This window comes from Dermacentor variabilis, unplaced genomic scaffold (genome assembly GCF_050947875.1).
Source record: "Dermacentor variabilis isolate Ectoservices unplaced genomic scaffold, ASM5094787v1 scaffold_12, whole genome shotgun sequence".
In the NCBI taxonomy this organism is placed as follows: domain Eukaryota; kingdom Metazoa; phylum Arthropoda; class Arachnida; order Ixodida; family Ixodidae; genus Dermacentor; species Dermacentor variabilis.
The window spans coordinates 56,523,429-56,543,682 of NW_027460280.1; the positions used below are offsets into that span (position 1 = coordinate 56,523,429).

Sequence of the window (20,254 nt, forward strand, 5' to 3'; positions counted from 1 at the left end):
ACAGACGGACTGGGTGTTTTGCCAGATGGGCATAGGCACAAATGTGAGTGGCAACCACCTGGTGGCATAGAGCTCAACCAGACAAGCACAGAGCTAATATAGCTGTAACCAAGTGTATTCTGCTGCAGGCGTAAATTTTCGCCAGCAGCGTAATCGTGAACACATTGTATTTTTAAATGTTTAAAACCTTTTACACTTGGTTACAGCAAAATTAGCTCTGTGTTTGGCATGAATAAACTCTGCGCCACCAGGTTGCTGCACCTTGCAGGTCAATCAGGCTGCTCACTTTTACGCTGAAGCCTCTTCATCACAGTGGTAGTAGTGTGCAGGGACTTTAGTTTATGCCTCCACCCATCCGTCCAAACACCCAGCTTGCCTGCGTTTACCGGAATAGTGGACACGCTCGCTGCTGCAGCAGAACGCTCGCAACGCACACTACTTGGATTGCTCTCGCTGGGGATCAACAGCCAGGCAATTAGCAGAGAGGTTGGAGAGGCTTTGCACGCTGGCTCCAAATCACCGGTAGTAGACGACACGAGGTCTCATCATGACACAGAGCCAATGGAGGTGGTGCTCAGCCCCGAACACTTGGCAAACGAGTTGAGGACGAAAAGCACGGCCAGGGAGGAGAGTAACTTGTAATTGACCGTAGCTCTCTTAATATAAGATTCTTTGCCGAAATTGTGGTGTGAATGTTTTACTATAGCTGTACCCAACGCGTCAACAAAATTTTAATCATTTGTCCGAACAGTTTAAGGAACCCTATAATGAAAGTTGAATGTAGGGTTGCCACCTAGCCAGTTTTTCTGTTACTGGCTGCAGGTTCAACGACCACACTGGCATGCCATTTGCAAGTATATAGTTCTCCCTAAATTGGCACATAACTTGCATCGCAAGTGCACTGTTGTCCACAGCTGAATTGTCATAAAGGGATTCATTCCTAATTCCTTAAACTGTTGACTGTTATGAAATTTTAGCCTTAGCTGAAGTTATGAGACTATCCGTGCCCCGTCCCCCCTTCTCTCTCTTTGCTGAGATTTCTCCTACGAGTCCAAGTGCAACTTTAGTTTCTCTTTAATACATCTGCTTGGTGGCCACCCTCTGTTAGTGCTTATTGCGTCAGCTTTCACAACCAGTTTGGGCAACGGGAGCGAAACAGATGCATATTGTTCGCTCTTCTGCCCCTGCACAGTCCTTGGTATGGAAATGACACTGAGAACGGCTATTGGTTTTCCCTGTAGGTGCTAACTTTTTAAACATTTTCAAAATTTCATGTAAAGCCTATCAATAAATTTCAGTCGTGTGATAGGTAGCGAGGCACTGGAAGTGTTAAGGGAATACTTCTACGTAGGGCAGGTAGTGACCGCAGATCCGGATCATGAGACGAATAATCAGAATAAGAATGGGCTGGGGTGCGTTTGGCAGGCATTCGCAGATGATGAACAGCAGGTTGTCATTATCCTTCGAGAGAAAAGTGTATAACCAGCTGTGTCTTACCAGTACTCACTCATGGGGCAGAAACCTGGAGGCTTACGAAAAGGGTTCTACTTAAATTGAGGACGACGCAACGAGCTATGGAAAGAATGATGGGTGAAACGTTAAGGGGATAAGAGAGCAGATTGGGTGAGGGAACAAACGCGAGTTAATGACATCTTAGTTAAAATCAAGAAAAAAAATGGGCATGGGCAAGGCATGTAATGAGTAGGGAAGATAACCGATGGTCATTAAGTGTTACGGACTGGATTCCAAGAGAAGGGAAGCGTAGCAGGAGGCGGCAGAAAGTTAGGTGCGCGGATGAGATTAATAAGTTTGCAGGGACAACATGGCCACACTTAGCACATGACCATGGTAGTTGGAGAAGTATGGGAGAGGCCTTTGCCCTGCAGTAGGCGTAGCCAGGCTGCTGCTGATGATGATGTCTAGGCTAGTGCCCACCTCTTGCTGCACTTTTTCAGTGACACAACAGCAGGCTGTATAAATTGAATTTTGAAAACATAGCAGTTTCCTTAGGGAAACTGATTTTTAGATAATGAGTGAGTGTCCTATAGGGACGTATTACTTTGTTGCAACTTGCAATAATAAGTTACTTTTTCTAGTAATTACTATTCAAAGTACTTCTTTAAGCATTAATTAGTACTCTACTCAGTTAATATTTAGTCTAGTACTCAGAAATGTAACTTAATTACTCTTCCTGAGTGGCTTGTGCATGTCTGGACAGAACTACTCTCTCTGGTGTTTTGCTATACATCTTTTTTCTTTATATAGGTGAGAGGGATACTTGTCTGTGCATTCTGTGCATTTTTGCATTCTATATTTCATGTTCAACATGCTCTGTTATTACGTTTTGCTTACTTTGTTGCAGAGATTTGACAGGTTGTGCCGGTCATATATAGTACTCACTGAAGGACGAGAATCAATGAGCACCTTACTGTCACAAGTGAGCATTTCCACTTTTCTTTTGTACCAAATTGCCATTATCAGTCATTTTGTTAACTTGGGACAAACCCGAATTGTATTGCAGCTACTGTTATAGTACTGGCCCTTTTTCTAAATGTCTTGTCTAGTAGCCACAACTTTCTGTTGAAGCTTGACCATCTTTCACAATTTTGCCTAAGTATTTTTATCCAGGGAACTGTCCCAGAGAACAGCATAAAAATACTCTCCATTGATTTTCGTTCTTTTTTTTTCTTTGTCATGCAGACTGAAATGTTGAATGTGTTTATCAAGGCCTTTGAGCTGGAAGGTGGGTCTCACTCAGTTGGAGGTGTGGAACTGGGCCAAGGGTGTTGGTCACAGCATGTTACTTTGAAATTGTATTTCAGGTATGCACTTTGACAAAGAAGCTGTAGCTCAAGATGCAGCTACGCAGTGCGAGTCAAGGCCTAGTACAAGCACACAGACGTCTTGGATGAGGCACTCTGCGTCCAAAAGCACTGCTACTGCTTCAGGTGATGCTGGTGCTTCGGGTGGTGCTAGTGCTTGTGCTGGTGCTACTGCTTCAGGTGATGCTAGTGCTTGTGCTGGTGCTAGTGCTTCTGCTGGTGCTACTGCTTCTGGTGGTGCTACTGCTGCCACCTTGACCTCTTTAACCGGAAAGAAACCAGCAGCTTCAGAAAAAGCAAAGCAGAATTTACAAGAAGTTGCAGCTGCTTCTGTTGAAGAAAAGTCACAAGAGAAGAAGAAGAAAAAGAAGTCCTCTAAAAAGAGTAAAAAGGTAAGGGAGTTCTGTTGCAACCTTGTGCAGGTCATGTTGTTGTGCACACAGGAAACACGAACAGGATAATTCAGAGTGCAACAGTGTAAACGTGAGGCTGTGGTGGCATAGGTGACAGTGTTGTGGTTGACTTGAAGTTGATTGTGTGAGGCACCGCTTCCTCTAACAGCAGCACCTTTAGTTGACCTTCATCGGATTCTTCCAGCTTCTGTGTTCACATTTGGATTGCGTCTTTTTAGTTTCACTTGATGATACTAAACCATCCACGGGAGTTCCGGGAATTCAGTGACTTTGGCAAAATGGCTGCCTTGTGGGGATTTTTTATTCTTGTGATAAATGAAGAGGCAGATATTTGGGCTGTGTTGGTAGTTTTCTTTTTCCTTAGTTTCTTTCTTTTTTTTGCATTTTCTGGTATTCTGTTTAGGTAGTGATAGCATATGAAATCACTCCTTTTGTGAGAATTTTCTTTCCAATAGTACTAGCACTTAAAAACTTTTTTATTGGGAACATAACTGTTAGTGGGGGTGCTACTACAGTGGAATCTCCTTGAGTTAGGCAATATGAAATGACACAGATGGAGGGGAAGAAAACATAGGCACAGTGCAGACTATCGACTGAGCATTTAGTGAAAAAGAGAGACAGATATATAGAGGTGCTAGAAGTCAAAACTTTGCTTTTGGTGGAATCTTGATAAACAGAAATTGCTTAAACGGACCTGCCACTTAAAAAGAACATCATCCTCATGGTTGGTTGTTTTTGTATTCATGCAATGCTCTCTTCGATGTCTCTCAGTAAATGGAACTCCTGATTAACTGAACCAATTTCCCTGGTCCCTTGACATTCCATTTAAGGGGACACTAAATGCAAATATTAAGTCAAGCTAAAGTGATAGATTAGTGCTCGAGAACCTCTAAGGCGTCAATACTATCGCGAGCAGAGCCTTAGTAATAGAGAAATTGAGGTAAATGCAGGACATGATTAGAGACTCCCCCAGGACATCAAGTACTTACCCGATGACAAAGGCACTCCTCATTTAAATTCTGTCACTACACTCAACCACTCTTTATAAAAACATTATTGTATTGCATTATAGCACGAAAGAAAATGCTAGTTGTCCAGTTCATTTTTAGAAAAAAAGGACTCATTGACATTACCCTTCACAACAATGTGGGTGCTCGACAGGTTTCATTTTCACTTGACTTTGTGCAGCCGCCGCTTTCGCGTTTTAGTAGTTTCGTTATTGCATACTGCTACGCTGGTGTTGCTGGCTCGCGAAAATCTCGCAAACTGCTAATAGCAGAGAATTACACTTGCATAAGATGTCGCGGGATGCCCAACCGATTCACGCCACTTGAGCAAAAGCAGCTGCAGCAGCGAATGCACTGCTCTGTCATGGCTTGGTTTCTCCATGGCTGGGTGTTGACGTTTTGCGCAAAATACAGTACCGCCGTCTGTCAGGTGCCATTTTACTCACCGACAGCCTCACTCAAAGGGTGGTGATGGCGTACACGGCACCACTCCCCTGGTTGGGTGGCGCGAGATTTGAAGTGCGATAAAGGTATTAGGACCTTTGAGGTGCAATTTTCTCATAAACTAAGTCTTTTCTTGGCATGAAACAAGCATTGAAAGGTTTCTGGAATCGTATTTAAACAGTCCACATTGAGTTAGTATTTGCCTTTAGTGTCCCTTTAAAGAGAGTCTACTGTATTTTGAACTTTGGTGAATGAAAACTCTGGTTAGTTCATTCATAGTATTTAATAGTTGCTGCATGCTTAAATAATGCTTCAAAATGATATACTGTGATCAGGGTTTGACATTTTTCTTGTCCCAAATTGGAAAACGTGGTTCATTCTTGGTTCAATTCTAGGCTAAGTAACAATGGTTGAAAGCTGTTTATGTTCATGTACATACCTGAGTGCTAATGAATGGGAAATAAAGAAATATGTTCTATGCAGAAATGATGAAACTTGAATCGGCACCATAAATAAACTGGAAGTGAGAGTCCCCACACTGACCTGACATTTGTGCACAGAAAAACAAGTACTCAATGGCTCAGAACTGGCAAGCACTGTCGAAAAGCCTCGTAAGACACACTGGATGATGCTGAAACTTTACCTTCTGCCTCTTGCACTTTTTATTTGTAGTTATTCTGTATTTTTACCAACATTATAGGTGGTATATTAGTAAAACAGTGCAACATTGTCTGAACCACAAGCCACATGAAAGCTTCCAGAAACTGCAATTTTTTGTTACAATATAGCAGCTTAGGTTTGTATTTTAGCTTTAGCTCCTCGTGGAAATATTTTGTCCTACTCAATGACTACTCTTGCCCCAGCGCTACGCGTACATCAGAGTGGTCCACGCAGACTTCTCGGTAGTCGACAGTGTAGCAGATATGTGCGAGATGAAAGTTTGCAGTCTGTTGCTGGAGCACCTCTCCTGATAGCACTGTCAGCAATGTCACCTTTTACTCTGCTGTGCCATTCATGAGACTGTTTGGTTGTGGAGACACCTCAGCTTCCACATGGTAAGCCACCAAAACAGAGAAGTAGCTAGCTGAAAGCACTGGTGCTTGTAGGTGGGTTTGCCCCCCTGAAGTGAAATAAAGCTGAAGGTGATGGGTGGGCTAGGCTGGTAATGCAATGCAGTTCTACTACTCAAGGCAGTAATGTCCTGGGGAACCATGTATAATGTTACTGTATAACACTCGAAATGGATGGCTGTCGCAGTACCTTACTTGGTTAAGCACCGCATGCGAAATTTGGAAAAGGTGGCTTTGGCTCCTACAGGTGGCAAGTTCTTTTTTCATCCTCTTTCATTTTTCTTTACTTTATTATTTCTACATTTCAGTTACACTTGCCAGTGAAAATGACGATCTGAAACGAAAACCTTGTCATTCGCAGCGTGTTCAAAGGGGCTGGTTGGTTCATCTTTAGAATAAAAGCAGGAACAGCGCAACACAGGACGAGCGAGTAAAGAGCACAGGACAGAGCGCTTTGTTGTCCTGTGCTCTTTACTCGCTCGTCCTGTGTTGCGCTATTCCTGTTTTTATTCTAAGCCTTGTCATTTAGTGTGCTGTGCACACTAAATGCTGAACCGGAGATGTGAGCCAAAAGGTGCTCATGTGTCAGTGAATGAGCATGGCAGCTTATTCGCAGTGTAAATAGCTGGGCTCGTACTCGTCTAGGTTTACGTTTAAAAGTTCCGTGATTCTTGGTGTGTTGTCATGTGGTAATTTATAAAATTTCGCAGGTTTTCTTTTTTTTTTTCTGTCATTTTAAAGGACCACACGACCTAGATTGCTTAAAGGGACCCTCGAACACATTTCAAGCCACCGCCTTTCTATTACAGGTAGCATAGACTCGATTGGAGATGCTTTTAGCGTAGGTCAAAGCACCAATATCAAACTATTTAATATGTTAATCGCGCAAACAAATCGCCACAAAACTGTCGACCGCATCATTGCCCAGTGGTGCTCACCAGAAGCAGCATCAACATCACCACTCACTCCTTTGGGATTGGTTAAAAAACTAAGTTGCAGATAAGCAGTGCATTGCAGCAAAAACATGATCAATTAAGATTTCATTTTATTTTTGTTTGCTGTAGTTTTTATATGAACGCAAACAGACACAGTAGTAAAAAAGGGGGGGAATAACACTACAACTACAAGACACGGTAGGGGTGCTGGCTGCTTTTTTGCCTCTGGCCTCTGAGCAATGCTCTATACTATAGAGAAGTGCGCACACAAGTATTATATCTGTTAACAAGCTTCTCGCTTCTGTATGCTTGCAAGCTGCTTCGTTGCCTCATTTTGCACAAGCATGTGCAGTATACTCACGAGCGTTGTCTAGGCAGGGCTATTTTCTCACTGCTGTGCATTGTTGTTTCTTTTACTGCACTGAGCTGCCTGCACAGGATATGAACGAAAGAGACGTTGTGCAGTCCTAGGTTGCTCGATTGGGAGTGTAAACTGTGCCGAGGGAGCCTACATGGACCTCTTTGTAACCGGTCCATGTACAGGGTGCCTACCATCCGGGAAAACCGGGAATTCTCAGGGATTTTGAGTAGTCTAGAGAAACTCTGGGAAGATTCAGGGAATTTGTGCTTCTATCAGGATAAATTAGCTGTAATTTTATTGAAAGGGAACCCAAAGTCACGGTAATGCTGTGCCGAGTAACAGAGAGGAATCGTAACAAATAGTCTTTGACGCCGCGTCCTCGGCTAGAGGAGTTGCCAGAGTACAGTCAACGAGCGACTTTCCAGACGCCAGATAATTCGGATGGCTTCGCGGCACCACTACGTACCCCATAGGGTCACTGTATAAGAACGTTTGAACTTTTGGACGCAAGAACCCTTTGCTGTCCAATTTTCCGGACTTTTTGCCGTGATGGCAGGTCTGAAATGGCATTAATAAAAGCCACAACCGCCGCCATGTTGATAACCTCGCCGCCTCGAACTGGCACACTCGCACGCTGATCCGCTGGCAGCCGTAGCCACCACCGCGGCAATGCTAGGCCTAGCTGCTTCAAGGTTCGGTATTAAGCTTGTTGCCGTTTTGTACCGTGTTTTAGAGTGCAGCTCTTTGGCGTCCGTTCCTGGGTTTCGCGTCGTCGTCGGCGTTGTCGTCGGCCTCGTAACCAGCTCCGCCCCCCTTTCATCCCCCCAGCGCTAGTAGCGACCGACTGATACCGCTGGATGCCGCTGACGCCGCTAGAGAGTCAAGATAACGTGACTGCATAGAACACCGTCGCCGCCATGCAGAAAGAGGAGGAAAGGGTCCCCCCCCCCCCCCCTGTTCTTGTGTGGCGGATAGGGTGCTCTTCAGTTGCCGACGCGCCGGTTATTTCACGTAGGCCCCGGCACGTCGACGAATACGTGACCACCTTCCCACGGCTAGACCTGGTTCTTAGCGCTGCGGAAGCGAGGGTATCATATTGTTTGTGTCGGCATCGGCGGCGTTGTCCCTGAAACCAACTCCGCAGCTGGGGTTGACTCACTATCGGCGTCAGCGGCATCAGTCAGTCGCTGCTATCTCTTCCCTCCTCCCTTTATCGTGTTGTCCGCTTGCTGCGCGCGCTTCTGCCCTTATCGTTTGCCGCTGGGTGTACACGCCGCCCCCCTCCCCCCTCTTCCTGCGAGTCTCCGGTTGTCAAAGCGCCGGCTCGAACTTAATTCCTTTCTTCGCTCCTCCTCCAATGCAACCCCTGTGCGGTGGCAATCAGAGAGCCAGATCGGTGGCGGCGGATCTGTATATGTGCACCGCCCGAGCCGAAATTGCCGCTGCCGTTCGCCCTGTGCGGTGGCAATCAGAGAGCCAGGTCGGTGGCGGCTTGACATAAAGACAAACAGCAATTTCCTAACACTTATGCGGGAGAACATCCCGTTCCTCTCGCTCGTAACGCGTCCCACGGCTGTGACAACCTCGCGAGGCACTTGTATAGATCTCGTCTTTGAGAATCAAGCATTGGTGTACCAAGTCGAACATATATCAGTCTATTTCTCCGACCACAAAGCTTCCTTCATGACTTTCAAGAACTGTTAGTGGAGTCTTTGTTAAAGGAATACGTGTGAAAAATAAAAAAAAAAAATTCTGTGATAGCGCATACATGTGTTGCTCGATTTCTTTGCCTCAATCTATCGAAAAGGTGAAATAGCTTATTTGCTGCGCTCAAATTTCGCATTAGGAAGTAACGTAATCGTCGGTAATTTTTTTTCATTGAAAGAATTCGCTGCTGTCAGCAACGGCACCGACACACCGCCTTTATGGTCATCGCGATTGGCTTCGAAGTTCGGAAAGCACGGCGCGTTGCATAATGCCGGTTCCCGAAAGTCAGCTTCACCTCATTACAGTAATGTTACGCTGTGAAGCATAAGTGTGGGAAAGGGCAACTGTCACGGGACAGAGTATGTATTCCTTAATTATACACGCGTCACCCGCCATCTTCTGTCACAGTACGAGCCTGTCACAGTACGAGCACCGATATGCCTAATAAGTGCACTGGCAGCCCTTCAGAGCTTTTTCGGGCGTGCCTGTGGTGATTTGAGCCCTTAAGGGCTGTAAAAGACATGCATTGATTTTTTCGGACGTTTTCGCGGCCCCTAAGGAGTCCGAAAAATCGGACGCTGACTGCACAACTGTCCAAGAGGATGCTTCAAGTAGTCCGTGTGGCGAACGTGCAGCCGAAGGAGAACGAGACAACAAGGGACCTATGCATTGAGAAATGAACGGGAAAGGAAGCATGCCGCCGCTTTTTTTGAAGGAGCTTGCACTCTAAAAGCAAAGTGTTGGCTGACACAGAGATGCAGGTGTCTCTCATCCACGGAGTAAGACATATAGGAGGTGAAACTCCCGTCAGCGCGAGCGAGCGCGGGCGACCAGATAAAGTCACAATTGTTGCATGCGCCGATGCTACCGTATACAGTGGCGGCACCATGCGGCGCGTCGTAGAAGCCGCAGCGGGGGAAAAAAAAAAGCAGCGCCCGGCAGGCGGCTCGGCGGCTCCGGCAGCTCCGGCCACTCCGTGGTAGAAGTCAGGCGCGCGCGGCCGAACGGGATCAACACGCTCAACCGGTTGCCCTGGCAACCGAAACGGCGGTAATTTCTTCCCATGCCGCCAGGTGCCGCCAGCATGAAAACATATCCGCGGGCTTGTGACCTTTACTGGTCGCCGCAAACAGCGGAGTTTCCACTCCTAAATATTTCTTGTTCCGTGCCCTCATCCAAGCAAAAAAACTCTTTAAAATAGCGAAACGCAACACTGAGGCGTTGTGCGTGGGCTGAGAGTATGTCAAGGACAGTTGAGGTTGACTTACCAGCTGTTGCGAGAGAATCTCATTTGTGATAAAGTTCAGGCCTCATACCGATTAGCTTGCCATCAGTTGATAGAAATAGCTCGTATTTGAGAATGTTAACTGAATTTGCAATGGGTTTTACTTTTTCTTTCGAAGATATTTTATTCGCTGTGCATTTTACTAGCCACTCTCTTCTGTTTTCTTTTTGAATAAAATAAACACTACGTCTTGCTATTCAAATTGGATTAAGTTGTTTTTTTATTTTCTAACATGCTTACTTGAGAGTGACAACATAGGGCGACGTGGTGTCTGCCTGTCCTGACATAAAACTACGTTCTGTGTCACTCGGGGAAAACCTGGAAAACTCAGGGAATTTGGGAATGTCAACTTGGTAGACACCCTGCATGTAGGGCCTCTGAATGACATGGTGGTTTCGGCACGTAAAACCCCATAATTGTTTTTCTTATTTTTTTAATTTTCTATTTACACCAGAGCTTTGTGCACCAGAGTCTGGGAATACAGAGCAGGGGCAACCATGGTGTGCCAACTTCCTGTACATAGGTGCTTGAAGCACTTAATATTGGCAGCTAGGGGTTACGTCAGTGTGTTAGAAAAATGAGGATGGGAGACTGCACAAACGTCGAGTTGAGGGCACACATCTTTTTCTTGCATATATTTTGAAGTTTCTTGGCTAAATAACTTTGGACTGCGTGCCCCTATCACTGCTGTTCTTGTTGCATTTATCTCTCTGACCATCAATCTATGCACCAAGCAACTGAAACACGGTTGCTTGAAGTGTGTTCTAGGGCCCTTTTAAACATTCCTGTCGGTCATTTCACGGCATTCTCCACAATTATCACATTGATGCCTTATGAATTAGGCTAGGTAATAAAGTTATTTAAACTTAATGCTCATGACTAGCATGAGCGATGCTCATCTGCATAGTGATTCATAGTGATTGCCATTAGGGTAAAGCAATTCATTATTTTTTAATTCTTGGTGATATTTAGTTGGGACAGCTAGTATAAAGGCTGGGATGCAGAAATATATATGGTTGCAGCTACCGGCTACTTCTGAAGTGCCTACACTTCAGCTGGTCTTGTTTTGAATAGGTTTCTTTGGAAAAACACTTGTTTAGATGTAGTGACTGTTCAAAGGGAACTCTGTCTAAATGACTAATTTTAAAGGTTTTAGCTAATCTCATGTCTAGCTGACCTAAGCATTCTTAGTTTAGGACGAAGTATTGAACTGCACTTATTTAAATGTTAACCGCTATATGAGAATTTTAAAAATTACTTCGTAAATGTTTTAATGTTTATCTGTGTCTTTAGATACCCTCCCCTGCATCTTATGTAGTTTATTTTTTTCAGTCCATTTTTGTTAAGGGGTAGGTTTTAGTTTTCTTATCTAATTGTGCTAAGGTAAATGGAATTTGTTACTGGACTTTTGCTACAGTGCTCGGTAGTGATCGATTGATTGGCTTTAACATCCGAAAGCCACACATTGGCTATGAGAGATATGCCGTAGTAGGAGTTTCTCCGGATTAAGCTTGACCATGTTTAATTTGGCTGCCACTGCCTGGACCAGATTTAACTTATATTAGTTGCATACTGACCTGAAAAGCATGAATGGGAAACTTGAGCACACATCTCGTACCTTTGCTGTTTTGATGTGGCCAGATCTTAATATGGGGTGAGAGCAGTGGCATTCTCTTGGTTGCTATAGCTCCATAACACAGGCTTTCCTTAGAGGCTGGTAATTGCAAAGGAAATCAGTTTCTCATTTTGATGAGCATTTTGATATTGAAATACAGTGCAGTGTTGTGTTTACAGTAAACACTTTGACTAGTCGGGTGATGACAGACGTGCTTATTTTCATGCACCATGCATTCAAAGGAAGGTCTGTGTGAAGGGAGTGTGTGCTTTCTTCAACATCAGGCCCCTCTTCTAGACTTTCCAAAATGCTTGCTGAGAGGACAAGCATGGAAGTGGGTCAGGTATTGTACCATGCTACATTTGAGGTTTGTGTGTAGAGCATGTGAAAAGCTGGCAAAGAAGTATGGCTGTATCCCCTTTTCTGAACTGGCTACGCATTGATGACTCGTGTGTTGGATTAGTGTCTGCCATGTGTTTAAATTCTCCCTTTCATGGTGCTTATGACTGTATAATTAATGTGCACAAACTGCACTTGTGTCATGTTTTCTTTCCCCTTTCTTTTAATGCGCTTAGTTTGTCTTTCAGCGTCGCCAGCAGCGAGAGAAGCAGCAGTCAAGCAAGTCGTCGTCCAAAAAAGACAGGCAAGTCCTTTGGCCACAGTCAAGCTTGAGCTTTCATCATCATCAGCCTATTTTATGTCCACTGTGGGACGAAGGCCTCTCCCTGTGAACTCCAATTACCTCTGTCCTGCGCCAACCGATTCCAACTTGCACCTGCGAATTTCCTAATTTCGTCACCCCCACCTAGTCTTCTGTCATTCTCGACTGCGCTTCCCTTCTCTTATGCTTAAGCTTTATTGGCATTCAACTATGTTAAAATTGATATTATTGTATTCAGTGCTCATTAACGTTTTATGTACATTTACTGATGTCCCTGTGACAGTGTGATGTTACCCGCCGTGTTTGCTTAGTGGCTATGGTGTTGAGCTGCTAAGCATGAGGTCGCAGGGTCAAATCCCGGCCACGGCGGCCGCATTTCGATGGGCGTGAAATGCGAAAACACCCGTGTACTTAAATTTAGCTGCAAATTAAAGGACCCCATGGGGTCCAAATGATTCTGGAGTCCGTCACTACGGCGTGCCTCATAATCAGATCATGGTTTTGGCATGTAAAACCCCATAATTTTGCAGTGGGATGTTGTATTCAATGCGCATTACCGTTTCATCTATATTCACTGATGTCCCTGTGACAGTGCCTTACCTCACTTGCCTAATGCGCATGGGATTGTGGACAAGGGGAAGGCTTGCCTTAATGGGGCGCAATATTCGTACTGTTTGCCTGATGGTGAAGGAGAAAAATGGCATGCTCATGACAAATTCGTGCTGCTTCATTCCGTAAAAAAAATAAACCTTGTGCAAGCCTGTGCCTGCCACCTAATTCTTCTCAATGTCTGTCATGTACAGGTCCAGCAGCTCCAGCAGCTCTGAAGATGAAAAGAGGGAGACAGATGAGGATGAGGACGTGAGTTTCATTTAATTTCAGAAATGATTAGAGGAAGATAACTACAGATTCTTTTCTGTTATGTGGGTAGTTATGCATGGGCATGTTGCTGTGTGCACAAGTTGTTCATCTTGATAAATTGCTGCCATTGTTGTGTGCATTAACTCCAACATTGTTTAGGTCCATGCAAAAAACACTTGTTTTCCCAAATCAAAAGATCCCCCTTGTAATCTAAGCACTCCCCCTCTCCGTATAAAGGGAGTTTAAGAGAGAATATGCAAACTCAGTCTTGTTTATGAATGTTGGCTGTTGATGGTCAGGATAACGTTGTGGCACTACCTTTTAAAGAAGTACTGACTACACACATGAAATTTTTTACTTTTAATTTTCTGATGTTAAGGGAAGGTCCTGGTCCTTAAAACCCCAGAAAACATACTGGCAAGCCTCTTAGCACCCTAAATAACTTGCTATAGCAGCTTTTCTATGAACCAGTTTCATTTCCCTTGAGGTGTATGTGTTAACAGGTGTGCATTAAATGACAATATGTGAAGCCACATCAATAAATACCTATACTATAAGTAACAGTCACAACAATAAATACATACACCTTACTATATGTGCTACGTAATATATATATTATGCATATGAAGATATGCAAATACATGCACTACATACAAGACGCACTAATAACCAATGTGAGCAATATGTCAGACAAGATAAGTACAATAGATCAATCGTATTTACTCGCGTAATGAATGAACCCCAAGTTAGTCGTGAAAAATCTAAATATTTTTTTCCTCGTGTAATGAACGCACGCTGAACTTTGGTACTGTGCAGTCCCATGATGGAACGGCGGTGCTGTAGTTTTTCGGAGAGACTACAACCTTTGACTGTCGCTCGTGTTTAAAGCTAGCTCACTTAATGCTTGACACATCCTTTCCGCCAGTGCTGGCACAAAGGCACCTCTCGGATTCGAAAGAGATAAAAAAAGAATGTAACTGGCCCTCTGCAACATACACAGTTTATATACTTTACGCTGACATAAAAGAGAGCACTCGAGGGATCACAGGAGAGTAAGTGAGGAAGGGGCTGCCAGCATTTGATCAGCATAGTGGGCATAGTCGGGCATAGTGTCGAATTCTCGTGTGTGTGGTTTCGCTTTTCTGCCTGCCTTGGGTTTCGATGTGTGTGATGAGCCTTGAGTCGAGTTATGCGCCTGCTGCAGGACATGGAGTTTATCTGCTCACTAAACGGGAACGCTGATCAGACATCAATAAACTTTGACATGCCAGTGACGGTTGAGGAAAGAGACGCACACAGTGTGCTTGTCAAAACAGGTGTGCACTTCGTGATGCTTGCGATAACGGCAGACAGCCGGAAGCGGCTGCGAAGACGAGCAGAGATCATGCACCAGCTCCTCCAAATCATTACTTTTCAATTTTTGTTGTTTCGAAAATATCTCCATGAAATTTACCCCGCGTAATGAATGCACCCCCCAACTTTGCTTCGGTCTATTAGGAAAAAAAGTGCGTTCATTACGCTAGTATATGGGGTACATGCACTACATACTAGACACACTAATAACACATGCGAGTAATATACGAGACGAGTTCAGTACAATGGATCAATAAAAGTAATTAAATACGAACATTCCACAATCACCCGCATGAAAACCCAATATCTTTATTTAAACATTTTTCAAGTTAATCCAGTAGCACTGGTACATTGCGAGTAACAGATTGCAAAAGATAATTGTTTCCAGGGCACGGTACTAACCACCTTTCGAATTCCCTTGTCATATGACTACATTAACGTTCTACAGGCTTAGATACGCCTTTTACAAATTCAAGAGTTTTTGTTTCTGTTCTGCAAAATGGAGCTGATGCAAAAGACAGTAGTTGTATGAGTGCTCGATATTAACCATCCTGTTTCTCTGAAATAATTCTGTTGTTGGGTGAAAATAGTTGACAAGGCTTACACACTGAGTGGCCTTTTGTAACAGCAAGAGCCTACTAATTAACTTTTTGTTGTTGTTGTGCCCCATATTAATAAACGGTAGTTTAAATGTGATCGAAAGAGAATGATAAACTTGGATAAAGATGCACAATGTATTGGCAGTCGCACCTGTGTGAATGCTGGACTCTCATGCGTCCCCTGGTGTTGTTTTTCCTGCATGGCTCTTGCATCCCCTGTAATCCGGCTTGCCCGTGTAGCTGGGCACCGCCAGCGGTTGGTGTAGTTGCTGATTAGCATGAGAGATGCCATGAGTGTTTGCCCTGCTAGTGCCACCTAACGGCGGGGTTACTCGGGCAAAAGAGGGAGTAGCCTCTTTCGCCACAGGTACGTCCAAAATAGCTCTAAACGCCTACCAGTGCACTTATTAGGCGTATCGGTGCTTGTACTGTGATAGGAGACGCTGGGTGCACGCGTGTATAATAAAAGGAAATGTACCATCTCCCGTGACAATTGCCTCTTCCAACTCTTGGTATGCTTCGCCACGTAACACTACTGTGTTGGGGCGAAGCTGACTTTCGGGAATCTGCATTAGTGTGCAATGCACCATGTTTTCCTCGCTCCAAAGCCATTGGCGATGATAACAAAGGCGGAGTCGGCACCATTGCTAACAGCGTCGAATTGTACGGATAGAACACATGACACTGAACAGCAAGAAGCTTGGTTGCGAACTTCAAAGTAGCTAGGCCTAGCGTTGCTGCGGTGTGGCTATGGCTGCCAGCGGATCTGCGTGCGACAGCGCGGGCTTGAGGCGGCGAGGTAATCTAAGCGGCAGTGGTAGTAGCTTCGATTAATGCTGTTGCGGACCTGCGGTCATGACAAAAAGTCAGGAATATCGAATGGCAAAGGTTTTTTGCATCCGAAATTTTATACATTCTTATACATTGACTCTATGGGGTACATGGTGGTGCCGTGAAGGCGTCCAAATTATCGGGCATGTTGGAAAAATTGGGGGTCCGGAATATCGGTCATTGAATGTACAGGACACCCATCACTAGCGGAAGTAATAGGTGATGCGCGCCTGCACATGCCTGCGCACAAATTTCTGCCACATTTTTTTCCCCTTCTTCGTGCCAGGCATTGAGGGGTCACTCTTAAGCTCTTCCTCTATGGCGGGGTCAGAGGAATGCTGGTCGGAGGCGCCGCTGCGTCATTTGGCGCGCTGCTGAGAGCATTGTTGGAGCGTAGCATGCTAGATTTAACTGTCGCAAATGCTTGTGCATTCGAAAATTACTGGGCGTTTTGCCCATTGGGACACATAACTTCGACAGGACCACAGCGTCAGTTCGAATAAGCCAAAAGTTTGAATTAAGAGTGTTCGAATTAACAAGATTCGACTGTAATACAGGATAAAAAAAATTGTGGGGTTTTACATGCCAAAACCACTTTTTGATTATGAGTCATGTTGTAGTGGGGGACTCCGGAAATTTCGACCACCTGGGGTTCTTTAACGTGCATCTAAATCTAAGCACACGGGTGTTTTCGCATTTCGCCCCTATCGAAATGTGGACGCCGTGTCCGGGATTCGATCCTGCTACCTCGTGCTTAGCAGCCCAACACCATAGCCACTAAGCAACTAATACAGACTAGAGGGTTGCGACACTAAGAAAATTATCACTGTAGGATAAAAAAAAGCCTACTGTAAAGGGGCTGACTTTTGCTGTTTTCACGACTGTATAGATACACAGGCACAGTTGACCCACATTATATTTAACTCGCATCCAGTGTGAAAATACCTTTAATCTGAAATTCGTTATAAGCATAGATTCGTTACATGCTAAAATTGGCATGAAAGATTTGACTTTAGTAGTTCAGTCACAAGGAGTTTCACTATGCTATTTCTGCCACAAAATATGCCTATAATGATGTGCTTAATGAACTGAATGCAGTCGTGGCTGCAAGTGCGTGGTTTTATGTTTATCAAACATATTTATCATGGCAAAGCCACTTTTAACCCTTAAAGGGACACTAAAGTTAATTGCAAAGTCGATGTGTACTGTTTAAATACCATTCCTCACAATGCTTGTTTCGTGCCAAGAAAAGACTTAGTTTATGAGAAAATTCCATCTGAAGGGTCCGAATACCTTTATTGCAATTGAGATCTCCCATCTCCCAACCGGGGAGTGGTGATTTTGCCTATGCCATCACCACCCTTTGTTGCCGTCAGTGAGTAAAATGAAGCCTGACAGACTATGGTATGGTTTTATGCACAAAACGCAAATGCGCGGCCGTGGAGAAACCGAGCCAGGACGAAGCGGTGGATTTGCCGCTGCAGCTGCTTTATTGTATGTGTAGCTACTCCGCCTTTATGTGTAGCTTTATTGTTTGGCCCCATGGATAACTTATGAAAACATGAAATATATTAACTGCCTTCCTTCTGATTGTTGCCAGCCAGGCACATAAGCCCAAGTGTGTAGTTCAGTCAGTTATTGACCAAATGTGATCTTATTTCTAAGTCATGTGCTACGTGGCACGAGAATCGTGTGCTTTGAGGTGTCCATTGTCGAGCTCGTATTTGGTTTGTCTAGTTACGCTTTCTATGTTCTAAGCTCCTTATGCACATTAAAGTTCCAGGCTCCTTTCTAATCTGATGGATGTGGGGATATGTGGTTGCTTCCAATTTGTTTAACTGGCCATCTGATAATCCATTGTTAGTGCCGGCATGTCTTGGTACCAGGGTGGAGACCATATTAGGTTAGGGGACCAATTAGGTGTATCAAACTTGGAGTGTGTGTGAGCAGCAGGAATTTGGATTTAAGTTGAACACATGTGGCACTGGAGCCTGCAGTACCATATGGCTGCAGGTGAAAATCTTGTGGGGAAAAAATACATCCACTGCTAAGTATCCACTACTTGCATTCACTTAGCATTGTGTTACCAGTAAGAGTAATATATAAGCAGCAGCTTATTACACACAACTGATTTTGTTCGGGTTTTGAGAAGTTTATCCATAATGCCTATAATTAATTTCCCCTTACCCTTCCCCCAGTGTAGGGTAGCAAACTTTAATCTCTTCCAGTTAACCTCCTTGGTTTACCTATCCCACGTTTCTCTCTTTTTCTCTTGTTCTGCTTTTTTCCCCCTGAGCCGAAAGGTCTGTATATTCAAGCAGCCTTGTTCTTTCATTTTTTCTCTTGTCTCCAATAAGTTTTCAAAGTTCAGCTTTGTTTGGCTCTGTTCTTAAAATTATATTGCAGTCATTAGTGTCCTTAGTTTTCAAACATTTTGGAATAGTTTTAAAAATGGCCATTTTGCTGCCTAGACTTCATTGTCAAGGCAGCGGAAGTTTTCTGCTATTTATTTGTGGCTTACGCTATATGCATAATGTGCGAAGCATGATTGATTCATGGTAAAGCCAAGTGCTCCTGTTTGAAGAGGTGCTGCCATGTTCCTTGATGATGGGCATCTTTTGGGTAACAGGCTACATGCTGAATTTCTGTTCAGGCACAAGCCCTTACATAAACTGTTAGTTCTCTGTACGGTGCTGCAGATGTGCATGTGCATGATGCTACAGCGGCACTAGGTTGGACGAAGTGTGTTGCATGTTCGTTGCAGAATTTTTTAATGTCCTTAGTCCTACACTGTGATTGCTGTCAGCTGTGCCATGTTGGCATTGGCATTAAAGTTGGTAATGAATGTGAATAGTAGATCGTGTGCCTTAGTTTAGTGGTTCTTATCTGCATTTCTTGTCTGCCTTTCTGGATAACATAATAGAGGAGCATTAAGACAGGCAGGCCTGGCATTGGCAAGCTTGATATTTAACTGTCCTGACTTCATGCATAGTTTGGTATTAAATTGTGGGCACCAAGTTTTGTACATTGGAAGGACATACAGTACTGTCAAATAATATTGGACATATGCTATGAGTTATTCTTTGTATGGCTTATTCAGTGACTGTAGGAAATCAATGAATATCCTGAATGTTCAGCCCTAGTGAAATTGAAGTCATTTACTGTATGGTCATTTACTCATTAATTGAAGTTTCTTGTGCTTTTGCATTCTCCAGCATGTGTTGTTTTTTCTTCAACATTCACATGTGTACATTAGTGTCTGCTGTGTAGAATAAATTACATGAATACATGCTGGATTTGCAAGACTGCGTGGGACATTTTTATGACATGTGGTGCAGAAGCTTGCTAATTGCGCTGTTGAAATTTATTCCAGGAACTGGACCCCAACAGTGCTTTTGTGGCCATGGCACTTAGCCGAAAGGCCAAAGGAGCAGTACCAAAGCCCACTGTAGCCTCAGGCGGCGTCATTCCCAAGACACCAAAAAAATCTGCACAAGATGTCGTCACTCGGAGCCGGAAGCTGGCCCGTATGTTTTTGCCTTATTTGAGGTTTAATGTGCACACCATTTCCTTAGTCAATCTGTGCTCTGCCAGCACCTTTTCCTTCAATACTGAGAACATATTGAAGCAAGTGCAATGCCTTTAGATGTATATAGGGTGTAGTAGTTTTTTTAGACCGTACATTTTTTAAAATTGCCTGTGGCAGATAGCATAATTGTAGTCCTAGATCTGGATTACTCACATGAGAAATTGAAAAAGGCATAATTTGCTCATTAACAAAAATCACTAATTATCATTTTAATTATTTACTTTATGACACATATTGTAATTTATGAATTGTAGCAGGTGTGTTGGCAACACATATCCATCTGTAATGACTTCTAAGAATCCCATGGGTTTCGAGACATGCGTCAAGAAATTTTCAGTAAAATTAGGGCTGTGCGAATATTCGGAAGGTTGACATGTTATCGAACATTATATTTTTATTATTCGTACTCGATTAGAAAATGTTCAAATATTCGGTTAGATACGAATATTGTAATCAAATCGAATATATCGCTGGCTATGCAGGAACAAACACGGTTCTTAGCATTTGTTTAGATATGCAGAGCGTAGATATAAAAAGCACTATGTTTACTTTTTCCATTACTCCTCAACACGTTTACTTTCAGTTCAGGCAGTGCCAATGCCTGTGCCTTGCCTTATTGCTTATTACTCTTTTTTATTTTTTATTTTTCGGTGCACTTACGATATCCCTTTAGTGTTGGCATCTGTCAAAGGTTTCCAAGA

At 43.8% G+C, this 20,254-nt stretch overlaps 1 protein-coding gene across 2 annotated transcripts in view; it reads left to right on the forward strand.

Annotated features, from left to right (window-relative positions):
* LOC142566008 (uncharacterized) overlaps positions 1 to 20,254 on the forward strand; it is an 82,904-nt gene that overhangs the window by 13,768 nt on the left and 48,882 nt on the right. For both annotated transcript variants that reach the window (XM_075676689.1, XM_075676690.1), the window contains 6 exons: positions 2,363 to 2,437; positions 2,701 to 2,743; positions 2,823 to 3,214; positions 12,247 to 12,302; positions 13,124 to 13,181; positions 19,338 to 19,491. In XM_075676689.1, the coding sequence (XP_075532804.1) occupies positions 2,363 to 2,437; positions 2,701 to 2,743; positions 2,823 to 3,214; positions 12,247 to 12,302; positions 13,124 to 13,181; positions 19,338 to 19,491 (778 nt within the window). The remainder of the gene's footprint in view (positions 1 to 2,362; positions 2,438 to 2,700; positions 2,744 to 2,822; positions 3,215 to 12,246; positions 12,303 to 13,123; positions 13,182 to 19,337; positions 19,492 to 20,254) is intronic.